The 22,860-nt window shown below is 39.2% G+C and overlaps 1 protein-coding gene across 11 annotated transcripts in view; it reads left to right on the forward strand.

Moving 5' to 3' along the window:
* The window catches only part of LOC139466765 (twitchin-like), a 180,273-nt gene extending 157,715 nt beyond the window's left edge, over nt 1-22,558 (forward strand). For 6 of the 11 annotated variants that reach the window (XM_071248441.1, XM_071248436.1, XM_071248431.1 and 3 more), the window contains 17 exons: nt 438-489; nt 1,068-1,212; nt 1,716-1,896; nt 3,226-3,456; nt 3,775-3,905; nt 4,663-4,819; nt 5,894-5,947; nt 7,976-8,035; nt 8,454-8,513; nt 8,761-8,814; nt 9,317-9,382; nt 10,075-10,131; nt 10,723-10,821; nt 15,299-15,421; nt 17,180-17,488; nt 18,781-19,016; nt 20,835-22,558. In XM_071248441.1, coding sequence (XP_071104542.1) covers nt 438-489; nt 1,068-1,212; nt 1,716-1,896; nt 3,226-3,456; nt 3,775-3,905; nt 4,663-4,819; nt 5,894-5,947; nt 7,976-8,035; nt 8,454-8,513; nt 8,761-8,814; nt 9,317-9,382; nt 10,075-10,131; nt 10,723-10,821; nt 15,299-15,421; nt 17,180-17,488; nt 18,781-19,016; nt 20,835-20,837 — 2,018 coding nt within the window. In that variant the 3' untranslated portion in view covers nt 20,838-22,558. Of the gene's footprint in view, nt 1-437; nt 490-1,067; nt 1,213-1,715; nt 1,897-3,225; nt 3,457-3,774; nt 3,906-4,662; nt 4,820-5,893; nt 5,948-7,975; nt 8,036-8,453; nt 8,514-8,760; nt 8,815-9,316; nt 9,383-10,074; nt 10,132-10,722; nt 10,822-13,458; nt 14,402-15,298; nt 15,422-17,179; nt 17,489-18,780; nt 19,017-20,834 lie in introns of those variants that run through there. The other 5 variants (XM_071248433.1, XM_071248440.1, XM_071248437.1 and 2 more) reach the window with 5 other exon arrangements.
* Nucleotides 22,559-22,860: the final 302 nt, after the last annotated feature.

Consider the following 22,860-nt stretch of genomic DNA (forward strand, 5'->3'; position numbering starts at 1 on the left):
AGAAATCACATTCTGACTTTCATGATCTGGTAAGCGACGCTCTAATTGGTCGGATGAAAGGTCGTTCTGACGTGACCCCTAATGGGATGTCTTCAGATCTTTGTTTAGCGGTAGCGAGAACTAAGGTCTGATTTTAATGAGATTGTGTTAACTTCAGTAGCCTTGTAATTTAAGGTTTTGTACATTATCCCAAAGTCTAAGTTCAATTTCCAACACAGTTTAATGCTTAAAAGCCCAATTTTGGTGACTCAGCCATTACATTGCTTGACTAAATGCTGAAAGTGACTTGGAATGAGACTCCATCACTCTTCCTTCCTTCCAAGCCTTTACAGCATGTACAGCTGTTTTTGTCCATCTTTGAATCCATTCTGAAGATGTCCTTCTTATCAACATTACAAATGACACGTTTTGATGTATGAATGATTTCTATCCTTCAGCCGGACTGGACGCCTTCAGGCCTCCTAGCAGAGAGACGACTCCCATGAGAAAGTAGGACATTATTTTATTTACCTTAATTCCAATAAACAATAAGGTTCATGTGTTCCCTTCCTAAGCTGCAGACACAGGTTTGATTCCAACACAGGTAAAATATGTGTAATCCACCATAATCCTTCTTCAAATTTGGTGAAATTTATTAAAACGTATACTCACTCCTATGGTTGTATTTCCAAATCATTTTGACTTTATTATTTGGATATGGGGCCTTGTGGTTCAAGTGTTCTCTCATTTAGCTAAAACATGGGTTTGATTCCCTACCTGGGTGCAATGTGTGACACCCACTACTTGCTTGAATACAACTAAAACATGCTGAAGACATCACCTTCTAATTACTTTGATGACTTCCTAAGTCTTGAGGGGATTTCGGGTAGCCTAGTGGTTAAAGCGTTCGCTCGTCACGCCGAAGACCCAGGTTCGATTCCCGACATGGGTACAATGTGTGAAGCCCATTTCTGGTGTCCGTGATATTGCTGGAATATTGCTAAAAGCGGCGTAAAACCATACTCACTCACTCACTCCTAAGTCTTGATGTTTCTTATCTGCATGTTTCAATCTGTCTCTTCTCCCAGGAGGCGTGAATTTGAAGAAGTCCAGTTTGAAAAACCAAAGGAAGATGAACAACCAAACTTCAACTTTGACCTCCGACCTCGTACTATCCAGGCTGGCACAGAGTTCAAACTCATCTGCTGCGTCAAGGCTCATCCCCCACCGAAGGTGCATACCAAGTTTCATCAGAATCAGATCACCCTGACAGTGATAGAAGTGTGCTTGTGCTCGAACAACTCAAACACTAGAAGCTTTGAATAATACAATCTCCAGATTCTTAGCCAACAAGGTTTTAAAAGATAGTTTGAAAGTCTCAAGGTCAATTTCTATAGGAAGTTGGTTATGATATTAATATTAATAATATTGTGCTTATTTATAATGTGCCAAATCCACAGTCTGGAGCATGCTCAAGCACTACATTATTGCTCAGTAAATGCATGAGATTTTCATTCTCATCTCCCTTGGGAGTATACAATCCACTAGAAGGTTAACAGTTGCATTACCATTGCATTCCATGCTTGGTGAACGGAGGCACAAAGCTACTTTCCTAAGGAGACACCAAATATGTTACATGTGCTTCCCAAAACATCTGTTATTTTCTATAAAAAAAGTAGACAAGTTGTAAATGACATTGAATGTCAGTGTCTAAGTATGTTTGTGAATGTCTCCAGGTACAATGGTCGAAGGATGGCCGTGACCTGACCGATGGCGACCACTACAACATTACCTACTCTCATGGTGTGTGTACACTGGAGATCCAGAACGCCCGTGTGGAGGATACAGGCAGATACTCGTGCGTGGCCACCAACCCCCTGGGCGACCACGAGACCAACACCCGCGTCACAGTGGAAGGTGAGCTACGAACCCATACTCTGGGTACAGCCCTGACTTTCCACAGTTTGAACCCAAAATTCAAAAACTCATCTACATTGTATGGTAGAGCTATATTGACTCACTGTAGGATGATCTCGATACAAGTATCAAATCGTGTTAGCATAGCATATGCATGAAAATATACAACGTCAATGCTAGAGAATATCAAAGCCACCGAAACAGATTCCAGAGGTCATAAATGGCAAAACAGTGATAAATATTACATGACTGGACCACAGAAAATCAGTGAGTGAGTATGAGTGAGTTGGGTTTAACGCCGCTTTTAACAGTATTCCAGTTATATCATGGCGTGTCAGCTTAATGTGGGAGGAAAGCCCGAAGTGATGCAGGTCTCAGACGTTTACCACTTCAGTGAAACCCACGAGCACAGGTATGGTGCTGACAAACCTAGAAACATAATCGGGATTCGAATCCACAATCATAGGTTTCTGGCGTGCCCAAGGGACGCAACCCTGCGCAACCCTGCGCCTTAGACGACTGGGCCACCTGTGCCCCCTAGAAAATCAGTGATGACTGAAAAGGGTAAACATGTCTGTCCTACCACATCCTCCCGGATCAAAAGAGTTAACTGACTTTAAAAGTCCAGTTTCCACCCTTGCCAAACTAGGCTTGAATTCCTGGACTCGATCGTTGCGCCACCAGTGGCTATTACGAGTTATGTCCCTTCAATGATTCTCCTTTGAACCAATCAGATTCCACCTCTGTATCACTTACCTTTGCTTCAAACAAAATGGCAGCGCCGAGCCAAGACGATCTGATCGATAATCAAGATCTGTATTGTGATAAAACGAGTCTTACATCGCGAAATGCATCAAATCACATGAGCACCTTGATTAAAAACATGAAAAGATATAGAAAATATCTGTTGACAACGAGTTAGCGGTACACATGCTTTGCAAATCCTGCAATCGACCAAAATGTGTATGACAGTTTATGAACCAGACCTCGATTTCATTGCGCAGTTTTAATTGGACTATGCATAGACTCGTCGGTCCAGCCAAATTGTAACTCCATAATACCAGCCTAGTTCGGCAAGGGTGGAAACTGGACTTTTGTAGTCAGTTAACTCACTTGCCTCGGGAAGATGGTCCTACCAGTAGAACCCACCACTCATTTGTATAAACAAGTGAGTGTTTCTTTCTTGCCTGATCCCACGCAGCAGTACTCCAGCCATATGACAGCGGCTTGTTAACAGTCAGCCTGTAAAAGAATTTAAGAAAATAAATTTCTAAATTAGGAATAATTATTTATAAAATTGTACAATCAATGTTTTGAACTCTCGTACAGACCGTGTCCACGCTGGGGTGAAGGACAGTGACAGCAGCTCCAAGAGAACTGTGTCCCGCATGGCTCGCAGGACCAAGTCGGGCGTCAACATTGAGGAGTTCTCCTCCAGTTATGAAGAGTCATCGTCCTCAACATCCTCCAAGTCCTCCAAGACGCGCCGCTTCCAGCGAGAGGAAGTCACAGAGTCCTCTTCTTCCTCCTCTTCCTCCTCAAGGAGAAAAGAGGAAAAACGTATGTTACTCATTTGTATTTTCATAAAAGAATTGTAATATTACAACGTATAGCTGATTCCAAAGAGATATTCAGACAGCACTGAAGCCATTTCTTCATGTTTGGGTGATGGAGTAGTTTCATGGTTAAAGCCTTTCTTCATCAATTCAAAGTTCTGACTTTGAATGCTTAAAGCCATTTATCGTGTTCCTGCCATAACATTTATGGAATATTGCTCAGTCAGTGTTTTTATTTGTTGGAGGATGAATCTTAAAGTTAGGCACTTGTAAAGATATACTAGATGACAACCAGAAACAATATCGGTGAATGTTGTTTCAGCTGTAGAAGTGGCGCCAGAGTTTTCTGAAAAGCTCTCCCCTGTGTCCTTGACTGAGGGAGAACGACTAGCTCTACAGTGCACAGTAACCGCCAAACCTGAACCCAATGTCGAATGGTACTTTAACGGACAGGTGAGTGACCCATTCCATAGAGTCTAAAGCTAGAGCCCATTCCATGGAGTCTAAAGCTAGAACCCATTCCATAGAGTCTAAAGCTAGAATCCATTCCATGGAGTCTAAAGCTAGAACCCGTTCCATAGAGTCTAAAGCTAGAACCCGTTCCATAGAGTCTAAAGCCAGAACCCATTCCATAGAGTCTAAAGCCAGAGACCCGTGAAGATCCGGGATAGAATAGATCTTCAGCAACCCATGCTTGCCGTAAAAGGCGACTATGCTTGTTGTAAAAGGCGACTAACGGGATCGGGTGGTCAGGCTCGCTTACTTGGTTGATGCATGTCATCGGTCCCAATTACGTGGATCGATGCTCATGATGTAAATCACTGGATTGTCTGGTCCAGACTCGATTATTTACAGACCGCCGTCATAAAGCTGAAATATTGCTGAATGTGGCATTAAACAACAAACAAAACAAAACAAACCAAACCTAAAGCCAGAACCCATTCCATAGAGTCTAAATCCAGAATATATTCCACAGAGTCTAAATCCAGAATCCATTCCATAGAGTCTAAAGTCAGAACTCATTCTAAAGAGCGTGATGCCAGATCTTTTTGACATATAACGAGGTTGTCAACACATCTTTGTAGAGAGCCATCTATCAAGCCCTGGTTTCTCTGCTCCAAGTCTGGCTATATATCCTGCCTATATATCCTGCCAGCTGTTGTCAAAGTACATGAAGCCAATACGACATGAGTTCTATTTCTTGTTACAGATGCTGAAATCGGATGATGTAGTATCTCTAAGTTATAGCAATGGTGTGTGTAAATTAGTTATTTCGGACACAGTTATAGACGACGAAGGTACCTACGTATGTAAAGCTTCCAACCCAGCTGGCGTTGCTTCCACCAGAACCAACGTTACCATAAAAGGTAGGGGAGAGCACTCTTGTCATGTATAAGTGTCTTACGTTTATATAGCATGGAAAGACGGGCATATTAGGGTCAGGATTATCCTATGTGTGTGAATATTTAAAAGTAATTTTAATTGACAAATGGATGTTCCATATTCCTCAATCTAAGATATGATTTTAATGAGATTGCAAATTCCTGTCATTGTCATCGTTGTCCCTATGAACACTATAATATTTGAAGATTTACCAGTCCAATTTATAGTTGTATTTATTCAACTTTCTTGGCCAGTGTTCCAAGTGACGGAAATAAAAAATACAAACATTTAGCTTTGATTTGGGGTAAACAATTTTGAAATAATATTTCAATTAAAATACAAACAAAAAGATATTTTGTAAAGCATATTTGCAACTCAAATAACACTTTCCTTTTCTGCTGGTTACTTTTGCAAAGGCTGGGTCAAGCAGATCTCCAACACAAGAAACTATACTGAACAAAAGAAGTTAGGGATCATAAATATTTAGGGGGATTTTTCAAGGAAATTACGTGCTCAGTCGGCACTATAAAAAAGGATCCCCAAAAACAGTCATGATCCCTGACTTTTTTGGTTCAGTATGGTTTGGCCTGGCCTTGCATTAAGATATGATGTACATTATAAATTCTTGTCCTGACCCTTATATTGCCTGTCGTTTCATCATGTATATATGGTAGATGTTGTTCTTGTATTAACCTTATTATATATCAACCATATATAAAGTATAGTCTGTTTCACAGAACTAATCAGTCAGCATGCATGTTGTATAACTAATTGTAAGTTGCTAATTCATGGGAAAAAAGTGCGCTTCTAACTGATGACTTCTCATGTAACATTTGATGAATTCCTTCAAAAATATAGGCACTTTATTCCATCAATGGTAGATTATGCTTATCTTTTATGTTGTCAGTAGATATTAATTCTAATATAGGGTAGATTTATAATCCAATGCATATTATGTAACAACGATTTTAGGAGCTATTCATTTATGCACCCTGCAAAAATGGATTCATTTGACATTGACCTTTTGCTGACCTGGCCTTGACCCCGTTGTGTTCCAGGCAAGGCCACTCCCAGCGCTCCAAAGCCAGTGGCGGCACCTGCTGAACCAGAAAGTAATGAACTTGCTTGAGTTGATTTTGCTTTTTGAATAAACCTTTAAGTGTATTTGTGTGATATGCTTTTTCTTATTAGTAGGGTTTAGAAATTTACATATTTCTCTATTTCAGATTCATTCATGAACATATTTCATTACAGTCTTTATGTTGAATTGTACATATTTTTTCTAACTTATTTCTTAGTAATATATAGATGTGTCTGTGATAATGTATGTCAGTTTTAACATTCCTTTGTAACCATGACAACAGTAGATAATCCTGTGTCGTACTAACTGACCAATCATATGCTGCTTTCTACACCCCAAATGCCAATGCATCCCATCAGGACCTGCTGTAGAATCAAGCCTCCCTAATGTTGTTGCCCTGGCAACAGAACCACAAAGTAAATTTCCTTTTTGATTTACTTTTTACTTTGTGTCACTTACATAAATCCATTCTGAACGTTGTGTATGACAGTGATAGTGAATGAAATAAAAAAACACAGCCTTTTCACATGATTGATTCATCAACCGTTTTTGATTGATGTTGTTTTCTCAACATGGCTCTTTGTAATGCTGAACCAGTTGATGTCTGTGATTATTTGAATTCTTGTGTATCATGCTTTCTTATGGGAGTTGTGTGAATGGCAAACTCGGAATTGAAGAGAAATTCAATGTCATTAACTTGAGTGCAACCTTTCAAGTCTTCATTCTTGTGAACAAAATGCAAACTGGTGGTTTTCGTCTCGGTCGTTTGTTGTGAATGCTGTGAACAAAATTGACTTTATATTGTGATTGAATAAAATATAAATATGATGATTGTGATGATTGTGACTGAAACACTTAAAATTTCTTTTGAGAAATTGAAAGGTTTTTGAATAAAGTTGAAAACTTATTTCTTTTGTAATTGTGGTATGTGAGCCTAGCTCTGACTTGAGGCACTTCAAACATTTTCCATTTGATCGTTCTCTTGCACTGAGTGACCCTGGTACAAGGAAAAGTGTTACCCATGACAACAAACAGTCTCGAATTTCAAAAGACTCATCCTCATTCCCTAAATGAAAGAAAGACATCAAACTAATTAACCCTAAAGTTTTGTTCTCATATAGAACAAGATGGCTATACTGACAAACATAGATCATTGTCATACATAATAGCTGTCAAGCAGTTTGAAAAGATGGCTGTTATGACATTTTGAAGTCCAAATGGATATCTTCTAAAATGTACAAAGAATGATTCCTTTCACTTCAATACCAATATGGTCATATTACAAGGCTACCAGCTAACCATTGGCTTGTGTCTCTCCAGGTCTGTAGGGATGTAACATAAGATTTGATATTATCCAATCAGAATTCCTAGTCTGTGAAGTCCCACTGATCTCTGATAGCAGGAAGCCTTGTTACTTTGAACTTCGTCAACTCCATATTTTGTAAGACTGTGCTACCTAATGATCTCTGGATCTCTGGATCTCTGGATTAGAAATGGTCCTCAGCAACCCATGCTTGTCGTAAGAGCTAAATGGATCGGGTGATGGGACTCTGTGACTTGGTTGATTGCATGTCATCGTACTCCAATGAAGTAGATCGCTGCTCATACCATTGTCTGGTCAATGTTTATATGCTGTCGTCATATCGCTGGAATATTGCTGAGTGCGACATTAAACAAACAAACAATCAAACCTCATGATCTTGCCTTCATTTGTTGTCTTTTATGGTCCCTGCCGAAGAAAAAGTCAATCGAGCAGGCATATTGAGTGAGACAATATTTTTAGTTGTCTCTAGTATAAAATACAAAGTACCATATTCAACATAATCAGCACCCCTATTTCGAATTTAGAGACCGGGCTGGCCGCTATTGTATTACATCGAATACGGTAATTTGATCTGCTCAATAGCCATGTAGTGTCAGTACCATGGTGATGGTGAACCTGAGTAGCCATTGCCCCTAATAATGGTCACCCCAAAGAGTCCAAGCTAACAAGGCTTCTCTGTGTCTACTCGTGCTGGTCCAGTAGATAGTGTTGCTAATAACGTCTTCTCTCCCTCAGGCCAACCAGCGCCTGTAGAGGCAACCACCCCGGCAGACACGCCCGCACCTGCTCCTGAAAGTAATAACCATCATTAACATGTGTATTTATGTTAAAAACCAAACTGGTGCCCAAACAAAAATATCACTTTGGTGTAATATGACACATGAAGTCCCTTTGATGATCATTTGGTCAAATAAAGACTTAAGTGATGTCTTATAAGCTAATGTAATAAACAAAGGCTATCCAGAAAAGTCGCTCAAATTCTTTGTTTGAATGACAATTCAAAGAGTTATCTCCCTTCCATATCAATCGCCATGGGATTTTTTTGGGTAATGAAAGATGGCAAGAGGAAAAGTAGAATCAAAATTAATCTCAATTTGAATCAACTTTTGTAAAAGATTTACACGTCTGATCCATAAACCAAGATATAAAATTCAGCAACTTGGACCGTTAGTCCAGAGGAAAGTGTTGCTTATCACATGTTCTCTCCCCCCAGGCCAGCCAGCGCCTGTAGAGTCCACCCCCTCAGCGGACACGCCCGCTCCTGAACCAGAAAGTAATAAACACAAATTTTTGAATTTTTTTTAAACAAATTCAAACAATTTTCTCGAACTTTCCTGTTCCAGGCTTTGATACTGTCATAAAACATTAAGTCTGTGGTGATAATTGTTTAGACAAAACCCAGGTCAACACAACTGCTTAGCTTTGTACTCCAAGCTTATTACAAGATGTACTTGATATTAGTATTAATTATCTGTCTAACCATGTGGCTTGTCGTGACCAATCCGTGTTTACCTTCCCAGCACCTGCTTCGGAGCCAGCAGTGCCCGAGACAGCACCAGAATCTCAGCCACAAAGTAATTAGCTCAGTTGTCAATCAAAAGTTTCTTTTTTCAACTTTTGTCATTTTCTTCTTTTCCTTAGCTCTGGTTTGCTCTAAGAAAGGAGACTGAAATCACACTTCCGAAAGAATTGGTCTATATTAATTTTATTCTGAAATAATGTTCTTGAAATGAACTTAAACAAGTGACCCGACCCAATAGCTCTTTGTTATGAAGATGTAAATTATTCTATGATAACCTCAAGGGCTAAGGATGTGCCTCAAATGCATATGGACCAACAGGATTTAGTTTAGATCCATTTTGTTAAATTGGAGTAGAAAGAAAGTAAAATTCCTTCATAACAATATTGAATTATATTAAAAGAAAAAAAACATGATTCAGGTTACTGGAAAACAGCTCTTGATACATTCAGTAAATTGTGTGTTGTACAAGCTGTATGTGTCATATCTGTGTCTGTTTGGGTTCTAATGTCTGTCTGTCTGTCTGTTTGCTAACAACGTGCCATGCTTCTCTCCAGCCATGACTGACCCACCCACTGCAGATGAACCAGAGTCTGAACCAAGCCAGCCCACTGAAACAGAAAGTACAAAATGCACCTAGTCTATGCGTCTATTCGTATAGAACAATCAAGCACTATTAAAATGAGATTCCAATTCTTTTCAATCACTTTGGCTTGAATCTTTTAATCTTTTTGTTACATGAGCAATTTCCAAAATTTGAAATACCTTCTAAATACTTTTGAAATTGAAATTAGACCATCACAGAACAGTAATAAGTGCCCTCCCCCAAATCCCATATGAGCACTATACTCAAATATGCCTATCAAGCAGGTTCTCACAAAGTTCAAATTGTAGGAGTATTTAATTCGACGTAATAAGCGCACCACTCTAATAAGCGCCCAAGGTGATATTTGCTAATATATTGGCTAGTGAACAATCCCAATTGGCCCCCCTCCCGATTGATCAATGAACACAAAGCTTATTTTTTCGCGTGTAATATGCACTCGTGTGTTATTTGCACCCTTAATTATGGGCAATTAAATTCTGGAAAAATATATCTGTCATACATAAACATTTCAGGCTGTGAGCATAAACCATTAAATTTATCTTTCAACTCTGTTTTTTTTTCACCAAAGTAATATTCTAATAAGAGCCCCCTATTTCAAATTTTGAGAGTGCCATGGGCGCTTATTACGTCGAAAACGGTAGTAAGTCCTACGAACAATGGTGACACTATGTATCCATGTGCTAACACCACTCTACGTACTTCTGCTAGATCCACCCATTGTGGAAGCTCCTGGCTCTGTGCAGGAACCTCTGTCTCCTGTACAAAGTAAATATACTAACACTTCTTCCCTGTTTATTAATCCATGGATAACTTGTATTGTTATACTTATACTTAATTCTTATGCTTACTAAACTCTCATGTAATACTTTCACATTAACAAAAGTTAATATTGATATGAAGACATTTAAGTCTTTCCAAATCATGTCTGATCATATTTGACATTATTAGACCCGGATGCCAGGATTTGTAACTGATTTATTCTTTGACTATATGTCATGAAGAATGTCCTACCATGTTGTTCTGAATGGACTCAAGATACCATACCATAGGCATTAAAGCTTGACTCTAAAAATGTCAAATATGGTGTGATTATTTTCAGAGATGTAACTTAATAACAAATTAATAAAGATTTGTGAAAGATATTATATATTTCTGCCAAAGCTGTTTATTGGCACCACAGATCCTAGAAGTGTAAATGATGTTCTCAATGAATATCAAATCCTCATTTCCTGGAATTTTCTGTGTGTCAAGCAGTTGTCTCCCATGTGTCAAGCAGTTGTCTCCCCTGTGCCAAGCAGTTGTCTCCCCTGTGTCTATGTGTTGGTATTCCTGGCTTATTCCTCCTTTTCCTCCCAGCTGAAGAGAGTGCACCTGCACCTGCCCCTGCCCCGGAGGCCGAGGCTCCCGCCCCTACCCCAGAGGCTCCGGCCACACAACCTACAGGGGGAGAAGAAAGTAATGGGCAGTGTTAATTCTAGTGTTTGGTTTACACTGTCTCTTTTGTTCTGCTTAGAAACTTTTGTTTCTTTACTTCTCTCCATCTCTCTCCAGGCATATTTCACTTTGAATATTTTGATCACCCAAAGATTATAATTAAAAAAGATTATGATCACCTAGGATACCAAGATGGATGTCAAATCAAATCAAGTGAAATACACCTGTGCTTCATCTTCATCCTGTCATGGTGGCTTCATGTTTCAGTTTCTGTCATCTACTGGTGAACAACATGCTCAGATACCCTTGATAGCTAAGCTCTTAAAGATGTTATCTCCCTTACAACTGTAATAAGGGGCGGTCAGGTAGCCTTGTGGTTAAAACGTTCGCTTGTCACACCGAAGACCTGGGTTTCGATTCCCGGCATGGGTACAATGTGAAGCCCATTTCTGGTATCCCCTGCCGTGATATTGCTAGAATATTTCTAAAAGCAGCATAAAACCATACTCACCCAGTCACATCTGTAATATTTTGTTAGTGGTTTGAGATCACAATAATTGGGATCCAATGGTCACAATATGATTCTGAGAGTGATAGTCCTCAGATGGAAGCCACTAGGAAACGTTGACTCTCGTTGGTCATCGTGCGAACAACATGCATAGATCATGCACTGTTTACTGCTCAGTGTTTATGTAACAATGTATGGGAATGAGGCACTTTTTATTCCCCGTTAAGTAAACAACGAGTCAAAAATATCATGTCGGACATTTTAATCAGACTAAAGACAGAAACGCAAACCTTCCTTGCCACACTGACCAAATCCCCCCAAAATGAAATGTTTCTATATTTTCAACGAAAGTGAATAATTGACCACTTTCTGTTATAAAGTGGATAATGGAAGTTCATTCTAATATTAGCTAAAGCAATCTCTTGACTGGAGCTCTGAGGACATCTTCATCCCACAACAAATAAATGTCAACTAAAAAATGTTACTCCGTTCAACGTAGTGGTCTGTCACATCAGCATGACACACACAAGATTTACCAAAAAAAGAACATTTGCAACGGGTGTGTTTTGGCTAGCACTTCCATATTAATCGAGTGTATTTGGACGAGCTATGCCAAACCAAACCAAGAACAATTGTTTCTTTCTGTTCAATGTAACTGGTTTGCGTGACACATCCGGAGTACTTTCTACTCCTGAGTTAATTATGGCTTAGCATGGTATCAACTTAGTGTACTCCGAATCAGGGCCAGAAACATCTTCCCGAGGCAAGGGAGTTAACTGTCTATAAAAGTCCAGTTTCCACTCTTGCCGAACTAGGCTGGTATTATGGAGTTACATTTGGGCTGGACTAACGAGTCTATGCATAGTCCAATCAAAATCGTGCACTGAAATTGAAATCCGGTTCGTAAACTGTTGTGCAGATTTCGGTCGATTGCAGGAATTGCAAAGCATGTGTACCGCCAACTCATTGTCAGCAGATATTTTCCAAATCTTTTCATGTTTTTAATGAAGGTGCTCACATGATTTGATGCATTTCATGATGTAAGACCAGTTTTATCACAATATAGATCTTGATTATCAATCAGATTTGACCGGGCGCCACCATTTTGTGTGAAGCAAACGCAGGTGGTATAGTAAAATAGTATATACTGAAGTCACAAGCTTATACAACCTGTGTCTCTGTGGCCTTAATCGTCTTGCATCGATTATGACTGTCTGCCATAACAGGACAAGCTGCAGCATTAAACCAGGACTCACTCACTCACACTAACTCAGCATCATCTGACTGTATGTGACAATAAAACAAATGAAGGCCTCCGGTGATCAAGGATTTAAATTCTTGCGTTAAGATAAAAAAAAAAAATACCCTGGATTATGAGGATGACATCTTTTTCCATTCTGTTTCATCTTTTCCTTCTTCTTCAAGTCTTATTTCTAGTTGGTTTTATCTGGTTTTATCTGGTTTTATCCTGTGTGAATTTCATCTTTTTTCAGAGTTTGACATGTGTGAATTTTGCTGATCATGCTGACCAATCATTACATGAATGCAACATTGTGTTTTTTTAGCTAGAAATAAGATTGGATTCTTATTTTTTAACAAGCCCACAATAGTTGCAAGGGTGTGTGAGAATTGTAGTTTGCTTGACTAAAATGCACAGCATAGTCACGTACATTTCTCAATGCCATGTGTTTTGGTACTATAGAGATATAATGTATGTACTATTTTGTCTGTTCAGCAGTAAAACTGAACTTGTATGAAAAAGTATAAAAAATAACTATGGCGATACTTTTTACAGAATACATTGTTTTGGATCCGTTGACCCTAAAATGTAAAAAATGTAATTTGCCAAATCAAAACTTACATGTTGACTCCCCGTTAAAAGTGCCAAAAATGTCAATAGAAAAATTCAAAATGGTCAGTGATGACCCAAATTTTGATTTTGACCTTTGTCATTTATCAAGCCAAGGGAGGTCACTCTCACAAATCAGTACATATATGTCATAATGCAAAACTAGTGAGACCAGCTAAACCAAAACTGGAGACTTGGCAATATTTTCAGAAAACCTTTTTGGAGAGAAAACAAAAAGTATCGCCAAACAATAAGATTGATGTAACTTTGATTATTCAAAATAAACTTTCTTTGTTTTCAGCTGAGCAGGCAGTCGAATCTTAAGTCAGCCAATTGTCCTTCTCTACCTTAAAACCCCCTCTTAATGAATACATATTATTTTTTTATTTGTTTTTGTTAGTCCATTTTGAGTTCCCATGAGACTTCAATATAATTTTGTCATTCATGAGATTGTCAGGTTTACCATAAAATTTGAAGGCTTTTACTAGATGAGGTCACGCAACATACTCCACACAGAAATGAAATAGTCATGACGCTAATATATTGTTAGAAAAATATTTTTGTAATATATATGAATAGTTGTAGTGTAAATATTAGTTGCATGCCTAAGCATGAATAGAATATATATTTATATTTGTATTTATATTTATAGAATCTTTAACATACATATTTTGAAATATGTAAGTATAAAATGTTTTAAAAAGCGTAACAGATCCAAACGAATAAAATGGTTCAAAAATTGTAAACACATTCAAATATATTCAAAAAAAGAAATGAGAGGAAGAGTGAAATTGTTTCAAAATTTATGGTAACATTGTTCATCTGGATGTTATTAATGACATTTTTATATTTGGGGTCTTCAGTTGTCATTTCATTTGTATGTTTTTTCTGAAGTCAGTTTGTTCAAGTCAAAATATTTACACTGAAAATCAAACCCATAGAGTTCCCACCCACCTGACAAACCACCCTTATCCCTAACCCCCAACCCATCTTTTCTAGTCTACCTTACCCTGGTATAAAAAAACTTCCTGCACTCTCAACCCATTAACTCACACCAGGGGTGCAATCACCTGGAGGCCATTTTGTTTCTCACCATGAGAAAGTGTCCTGATTGGCTGACACACAAGTTGTTGAGTTATCCCCCTTGGGACTGACTGCATTGCCCAGGGAATTCTCTGAATGCAACACAAGACCAAGCAGTAAATCAAGGCAAATTATTCAATAAGTTGAGAGTGCTTTGGGAGTCTCACTGCCTCAAGACTTTCCATACAGGTACAAATGGATCAAATTTTATTTACTTCTGAATTATAAAATACAATATTTTCATCCTGTGTCACAACTATGATAGGAAGAAAATATTTTTTGGAATAATAATTTGTATATGAAGTATATCAATCAGTATGTAGTTTTGAAGGATTTTTTTTCATATTTTCAGCAATATTTTGTCAGCTGACTTAACAGTTAATAGTACTGTACTCGTGTATTATAATGCATGTTGATATAGTGTATATGGTGTAGTAGCTTAGAGCATGAGCACAATACGGCACAGTTGATTTGTGTACACTGATATCACACAATGTATCAATGTATGAGATATAATCCAACAATTTCTTTCAGCTACAATTGAATTTAGTTAATTGAGTAAAAGATATTTTAAAATTTATTTGAAAAGTATTGCATCTCTGTGTATATTTTGACTATATTGATTGTACACAGAAAACAATATAACTGTCACTATGAAGTCAGTGATGATAGTTGTTTGTCGAATAGTATTTGTTTGAATTTGGTATAGGCACGTATATTCAGTGTAATTCAAATAGGTTTGGGGTGAAAATTGAATGTCAAATATTATTAAAATTGTGTTTTGGTATATAGGCGTATAGGCTCCAATAAGCCAATGATTGTAGTTGTAATACTATCCTAATACTATTCTAATACTATTCTAATACTATTCACATGAAGAATCTCCTGGGTTGGTTTTGAACCAGTATTCAACACATAATATTTTATTATGTGATTGCTAAAATATGAATTTGGGGATCAAATTGTGATGACTGGAGGCCAATGCTGTTTATGTTAATAGATAAAAAGAAAACCTTAATTAGAAAACATGTTCAGAGTTATTCCAATCCATATTTTAGAAGAACCCATTGCCCCTGCTCCAGAGAAGAAATCTGACGTTGAAGTCCCAAGTTTCCTAGACCAAGTTCAAGGTCAGATTGTGCTAGATGGAGACCAGGTGACCTTCCAGTGCAGGATATCAGGTAGATATACAGTTTATACCATGTTATATACATTGACAGATATACAGTTTATACGAGGTTATATACATTGACAGATATGAGAATCTGCAATATAACCGAAATCAGATCTCAGTTCTCGCTACCCCTAAACTCCTCTGAGAACATCCCATTACAAGTCACATCAGAACGACCTTTTGCAAACTTTGACCGACCAATGAAATGACAAACAAGAAGTTGACAAGGGCCAATCAAGAAGCAGCTTTCTCAAGCAACACGGCACTAGTTTCAAACTGCTGACTTCCAATCCAGACTACGCTTTGAAAAATATTTTGACAAAGTTTTTGTTAGAATGTAAACTTAAGTTACTGTTTATTGATATTTTATGGACGTTTTATTTGCACTATTATATGCTTTAGAGATGTATGTTAACCGGAAATGATGATCAGAATTAACTGCCCCTGATGTTTGAATATATGTGTCTGTTGACATTCATGCATCGTCGATGTCAGACATGTGTAGGGCTCTGTGAATAAATCTTTTATCCAATGAGAGTAGTTGAAGCCTCTATAAGACAAAAGGTTAGAAGTATGACGAATTCAACAGTTTGCAATTCAAAATTTGAAAACTGAAGAAAGGAACACGCTGGAATGTCTAATAGATGGCCGAGGTTGTATTGCAGTACTTTCCATGGGATGTGTAAAGTCTCTCTCGTTCAAATGTTTATCCAACTGAAGTGAGTGATAGATGATGACTTCAGCCGTACAGCCCATAACTGTCATTCGGAATCCCCCTGTGCTAACCATTTCAAGTTTGCATATGAAAACGCATTCATTCCCGATCTGGTAAGCGCCGCTCTGATTGGTCGGATGAATTGTCGTTCTGACATGACCCGTAATGGGATGTCCTCATATCTTTGTTTGGCAGTAGTGAGAACTAAGATCTGATTGGGGAATCTGAGAATCTGCTATGAGTCTTGTAAGCACAGAAACATTGTGATTCTCCACAGCCCTGGTCAGAACTGCTCATTTTCTTGTTTTACGAATTTTCACGCAATAAGGCTGATTAAGAAAAGAAAAAAAACGCCAGGGTGGATTTTAGGATCATTTCCTTTCACATACTTTGACAGAATTTCATTACAAGTCATGTTAGGGTCAAACACATTATTTATTTTTCACATGGGTGGTACACTCATCTAGAAAATACATTGGTCTGCCCTTATTGACAGTTTAATGTTAAAGTATATTTACATGGTATTGTCCTAGCATTGTCTTAGTACTGGCCTAGAATTGCCTTAGTACCGCCCTAGCATTGTCTTAGTACTGTCCTAGAATTGCCTTAGTACTGCTCTAGGATTGTCTTAGTACTGGCCTAGTACTGTCCTAGAATTGCCTTAGTACCGCCCTAGCATTGTCTTAGTACTGTCCTAGAATTGCCTTAGTACTGCTCTAGCATTGTCTTAGTACTGGTCTAGTATTATCCTAGCATTGCCTTATGACTGCTCTAGCATTGTCTTAGTACTGGTTTAGTATTGTCCAGTATTGCCCTAGCATTGTCTTAGTACTGTCCAGTATTGTACTGGCCTAGTTTTGTCCAGTGTTGTCCTAGCACTGTCCTAATACTGGCCTAGTATTGTCCTAGCACTTAGTACTGGCCTAGTATTGTATGTAATCTACAAGCATTGCCCTAGTACTGTCATAGCTCTGGCGTAGTATTATCCTTGTATTGTCCAGTATTGTCGTCAGACAAAAGACTGTATTAACACAAACCTTGTTTGACCAGGTAACCCTGAGGTCCAGTGGTTACGGGACGGCAAGACAATCAAGGACTGTGAAGATTTCCAATACGGGAAATCTGGCGATAGCTACAAACTGGTCATGGCTGAGGTGTTTCCCGAGGACAGTGGTGTGTACGAGTGTGTCGCAACCAACGCCAGTGGATCAATCTCAAGTGCAGGATCACTACTCGTACAAGTTCCCGATGAGAAGCCCGTCGGTCCTGTTTTCGTCACATTCCCCAAGTCCCAAAACGCGGAGGAGGGGAGTTCTGTCAAGTTGTCTTGCAGTGTAGAAAGCCAGTCTTCACCTACAGGTACTACTAAGGCTGCATATCTTAGCACTTACATTAAGTCTCCTTTCCCAAAATCTTAGTATTAGTTGACAAAAAATAAATTTATATTTTAAAAAAAAAAATTAAGTGATCCAAAAAATGATTTGTTATTCGTGGTGAAACTGAATAAATGAAAAATGCAAATGGTTGCTCTCTATATTGTTTTACACCTGTTAATAATCAGGTCATTCATTTGTGAATTATTGGATTGGCAGAACTGTAAACAAGGTAATTACTCCAATTACTCAAAAGAAGTTGGAAGACACTAGATTACTATAGTAATATGAGTGAGTGAGTTTGGTTTAACGCCGCTTTTAACAGTATTCCAGTTATATCACAGCATGTCAGCTTAATGTGGGAGGAAAGCCCAAAGTGATGCAGGTCTAAAACGTTTACCACTTCGGTGAAACCCACGAGCACAGGTATGGTGCTGACAAACCTAGAAACATAATCAGGGCGAACCGGGAATCGAACCTACAATCATAGGTTTCTGGCGTGCCCAAGGGACGCAACTCTGCATAGCGAATCGCGGCACCTTAGACGACTGGGCCACCCATGCCCCCTATAGTAATATGAAAGAATCAGGTGTTGTTTAGATCAGTACATATATCTTGTGGTCCCCAAAGACTTAATGTGACAAAGCTTGTGTAGCAGGGCGTGGAGTCATCCTACAGATGACATCCTTACCTTGTCAGCCTGCTGACGGGGTTAACCTCCTTGGTCATGTGGACAAGGCATCAGACCTCAGATCAGAAGGTTCGTGGTTCGAATCCCATCACTGGACTCGGAAATTTTATGGCCGCTACTTTGGCCCCCAACGTGGGGCTGAGCACGTTCATATTAAATTTGAGCAAAATAAGCCTCAGTACCCTACTATGCGGCCCGGGACGTGCCTTCTGTTGTCAGGGGAGTATGTAGCAGGGCGTGGAGTCATCCCACAGATGACATCCTTACATTGTCAGCTTGCTGACGGGGTTAACCTCCTTGGTCATGTGGACAAGGCGTCCGACCACAGATCAGAAGGTCCGTGGTTCGAATCCCATCATGGGACTCGGAAATTTTATGGCCGCTACACTTGCATGGTTTCAGAGAATAGGTTTTTTTCAGATGACTGGAAGTGAAGAAAGTAAGAATGTCTCATTTGTTGAAAGAACATTTAGGTCTTACGTTTAGCCTTGAAAAGGGATTATTATTAACTTTGCAAGAGGTTAAATGTGTTGGCGCAAGATTTAGACTATGAATGAATACCAACATGGACTGCCTTTGTTTTTTAGTTTCCTGGAGCCGCGCCGGCCGAGAAATTGAGGATACTGGACGGTTCAAATTCACCCAAGATGGCAACAACTTCACTTTCGAGATTCCCGCCGTGCTGTCCACTGATTCCGGAGCATACACTGTGAAGGTCAAGGATGACTCCGGATGTGCAACATGGGCGTTTTCTTTACACGTTGCCATCGGCGAGTCCGCAGGGGGTGATGTGGACGTTCAGCAATTTCTCAAGTCAGTCGCAGTAAGTAGTCCGTCTCAGTCAGTGGTCAAGGTGTCGGGTGGCCCCGTCGTCTGCTGTACAGAGTTGGCTCCCTTGGGCATACCAGGAACCTATGATCATGGGTTTTAATCCTGGTTCGTCCCGATTATGTTCTTAGGTCTGTTGGCACCATACACTTGCTGTGGGTTTTTCTAAAGTTGTAAACATCTGAGACCTGCATCATATCAGGGTTTCCTTCCACAGTAAGCTGACAGGCCATGATACAACTGGAATATGGTTCAAAGCGGTTTTAAAATCCACTGACTCACTCACACTCACTAGTATATCCTGGTGAGCCGATACATAAATGCATGGACGTCTTTCTGTTTGTCTGGGTTGTTGTTTTAAGCTGCAATCAGCAACATTCAGCAATATCAGTCCCATCTTCCCGAGGCAAGTGAGTCAACTGACTATAAAAGTCCAGTTTCCACCCTTGCCGAACTAGGCTGGTAATATGGAGTTACATTTTGGCTGGACTAACGAGTCTATGCATAGTCCAATCAAAATCGCGCACCGAAATCGAAATCCAGTTTGTAAACTGTCATGCAGATTTCGGTCGACTGCAGGATTTGCAAAACATGTGCACCGCTAACTCGTTGTCAACAGATATTTTCTAAATTTTTTCATGCTTTTAATCAAGGTGCTCACGTGATTAGATGCACTTCGCCATGTAAGACTCGTTTCATCCCAATATAGATCTTGATTATCAATCAGATCGTCTTGACTGGGCGCCACCGTTTTGTTTGAAGCAAATGCAAGTGATACGAGAGGTTGAATCTGATTGGTCAATAGGAGAGACATAGAAAGGACATAACTCGTAACAGCCACTGGTGGTGCTACGATGGAGCCCTGGAATTCCAGCCTAGTTCGGCAAGGGAGGAAACTGGACTTTTAAAGTCAGTTAACTCCCTTGCCTCGGGAAGATGTATCAGTCCTGACTGTTAACAGGTCTCTGTGATAGAGGTGGAATAAATGCTGACTATGGTGTTACGAGTTATTAAGAAAATAATCAAATACTTAATACTTAATACTGAAACGAACCCTGATATGCTTGAAATATGTATCCTGGGCCCGTTTCCAAAAAGCAATCTTAGCAGTAGAGAGACCCAAGGGACCTGTCAATTTACACTTATCTGGAGAGGTCATCAGGGATGGATATTTATAGACTCATAAACTGGACACTGCCCCTGGGAGGAGTGAGTGAGTATGGTGTTACGCCACTTTTAGCAATATTCCAGCAATATCACGGCGGGGGACACCAGAAATGGGCTTCACACATTGTATCCATGTCGGGATTCGAACCCGGGTCTTCGGCGTGACGAGCGAACGCTTTAACCACTAGGCTACCTGACCGCCCCGCCCCTGGGAGGAGGGGCAGTGGGGTAGCCTAGTGGTTAAAGCATTCGTTTGTCACACAGAAGACCCAGGTTCAATTCCCCTCATGGGTACAATGTGTGAAGCCCATTTCTGGTGTCCCCCACCCTGGAATTGCTGGAATATTGATGAAGGCGTAAAACTATACTTACTCACTCTGGGAGGAAAACATCAGTCCAGGTTGACAACTGTTGTGGCATATTGTGATTGAAATCTGTAGAATCAACTCAATGACTTTGTCATACCTTTAAAGTTATCACAAATTTTATAACAATTACTTAATACTGAAATTGAATCCTGATAACACTCTCTTACTTTTTTCTTGTTAACTGGCCCAAATGATCTGTTTAGCAAGACATTTCGGTATAAAGTTTTAAGGAAAATAGTATCTAATTCTGCCGCTTATGTATCTCCTTTGTATTTCAGTAATGCAGTACCTGCCCGCCGCCTCATGCCACCTCTCTCGACCCGAGGCTTAGCGCATGACCGATCGACTGGACAGACTGATTTCACTGTCGTCAAACTGTGACGCGCATCCATCATTTATAAATAAGTATCACCATCCGGACTCCACCCAAGACAAAAACTCAATAAAAATATGACCTGGTTTGGCGGACTTCTCAACTCTTTCCTCCAAAACCTTGTCACACATTTGGAATATAATGTAAATTTATGCAGTGACCCGATTTTGAAGATTTGTATAGTGTGTTGTACTGGTCAATTGCAGAATTTGACTTCCTTTTCTATGGACTGTTAATATTGTGAAGATATTTAAATACAAATTTTAAGTTATTAGCAGAAATGCTAGATTATAGGAGAACATGACTTATGTTTTAAAGAAGAATGGTCATAATTGATCTTTGTTCCTATATATGAATGAACCCAAGCTACTTTTTTAAGAGATTGTTAACGTCATATTTTCACTAATTATTAACCACACATTTTTGTTAAATATTGTAAATTTTGTTTTTGAGTATTGAATGAATGAATGACTTGAGTGTTTGAGGGTCCTGATGGGGTAGACCAGAAGTCAAAAGTTGGTTTCTAGGTAAATTATAAAGATCAGGATGGAATTGATATGGTGAAAATATAAAGATAGCTTTAAGCAAATGTTGCATTGTATTTATGCCTGAGTCTTTCATATGTAAATTTTAATTCCATTTGTTGTTTGTTAATGAGTTGTACCAAAAAATATCTATAGAAAATTTATTTTTGGAAATATTTTTGTGTAAATTATAATTGTAAATGTAAATTATGTAAAGCAAGAATATATCATTTTAGTGTGGAAAAAATGAAATAGTCAACTTTTGACTGCTGATACCCCCCTTCTGCCCCCTCGGAGAGTGTGCATGTATTTTCACTGCGTACTATGTGAGTAGATGCTGCTTCACAAACCTCTGAGCAGGATGTCCCCACGTCCTCATTTGAAGCTGACGAAATATCAGACAACTTTAAAGTCCTGTATTTTAAAGGATTGAATTGAGAGTAATTGCGTGGTTGGAAGGTAGAATACTTTCCTAACAACAGTTTGTCTTCAAGGTGTACAAGTATACACTTCTCATCCTTCTATTATAGGCGCCCTTATTACGAAGTGTGATTAATGATTTTTATTATAATTGGTCTCAACTCACTGGATATGGACTGTTTTTTGTGTTCATAAAGATATCTTAAGTTTTCATCTTCGGTTTGAAGTAGTTGTTGGGATGATCTAAGAAACTGCCATGGATCATACTGAATCAACACGAACTTGAGATGAAAACGGTCAAGGGAGATAACTCTAACTGCCATTTCATTGTGAACATAATCTCAAACATTCATATTAATGAGTCAAACCTTTTGAATTGTGAAACATAGGTTTCAACCTGGATTGTTAGTGTGAAATCAGATGTGAAATAAAGGTGACAAATATAGAATTTGAGACAGCTTCAAATGAGTGTCTGCAGACATCTTGTCATGGCCTGGTACAGTTGTTCTGTGTGTGGCCTGTCTCCCCGCGACGGTGTGTGTGAGTGTGCCGTGCACACGTCGTGAGAGAGACACAGCCCTCTACAAGCTGCTATGTTGGACTGAGTTTTGTTCAAGTTGGACAATGGTGCTGCTCCTCCCTTCCCGCCTGTACAACCCAGAGTTCAATAAAACATGGAAAACAATGCCAGTGTTACGTCTCTTTTGTGAGTCAGGGGGTTGGAATGTGCTTCAAATATCAGCTCTATACAAGATGATTTGTTTTGTTTGTTGTTTTAAGCTGTATTCCAGCAATATTCATGCTATATGATGTCAGTCTGTGAATAATGAAATCTGGACCAGACAATCCAGTGATTAACATCATGAATATCGATCTATGCAATTGGGATACAATGACATGCATCAACTAAGTCAGCGGGCCTGACCACCCGATAACGTTAGTCACCTCTTACGACAAGCATAGTCAGTTCTTACGGCAAGCATGGAT

This window comes from Haliotis cracherodii, unplaced genomic scaffold, assembly GCF_022045235.1.
Source record: "Haliotis cracherodii isolate W230 unplaced genomic scaffold, xgHalCrac1.p SCAF_19, whole genome shotgun sequence".
Lineage (NCBI taxonomy): Eukaryota > Metazoa > Mollusca > Gastropoda > Lepetellida > Haliotidae > Haliotis > Haliotis cracherodii.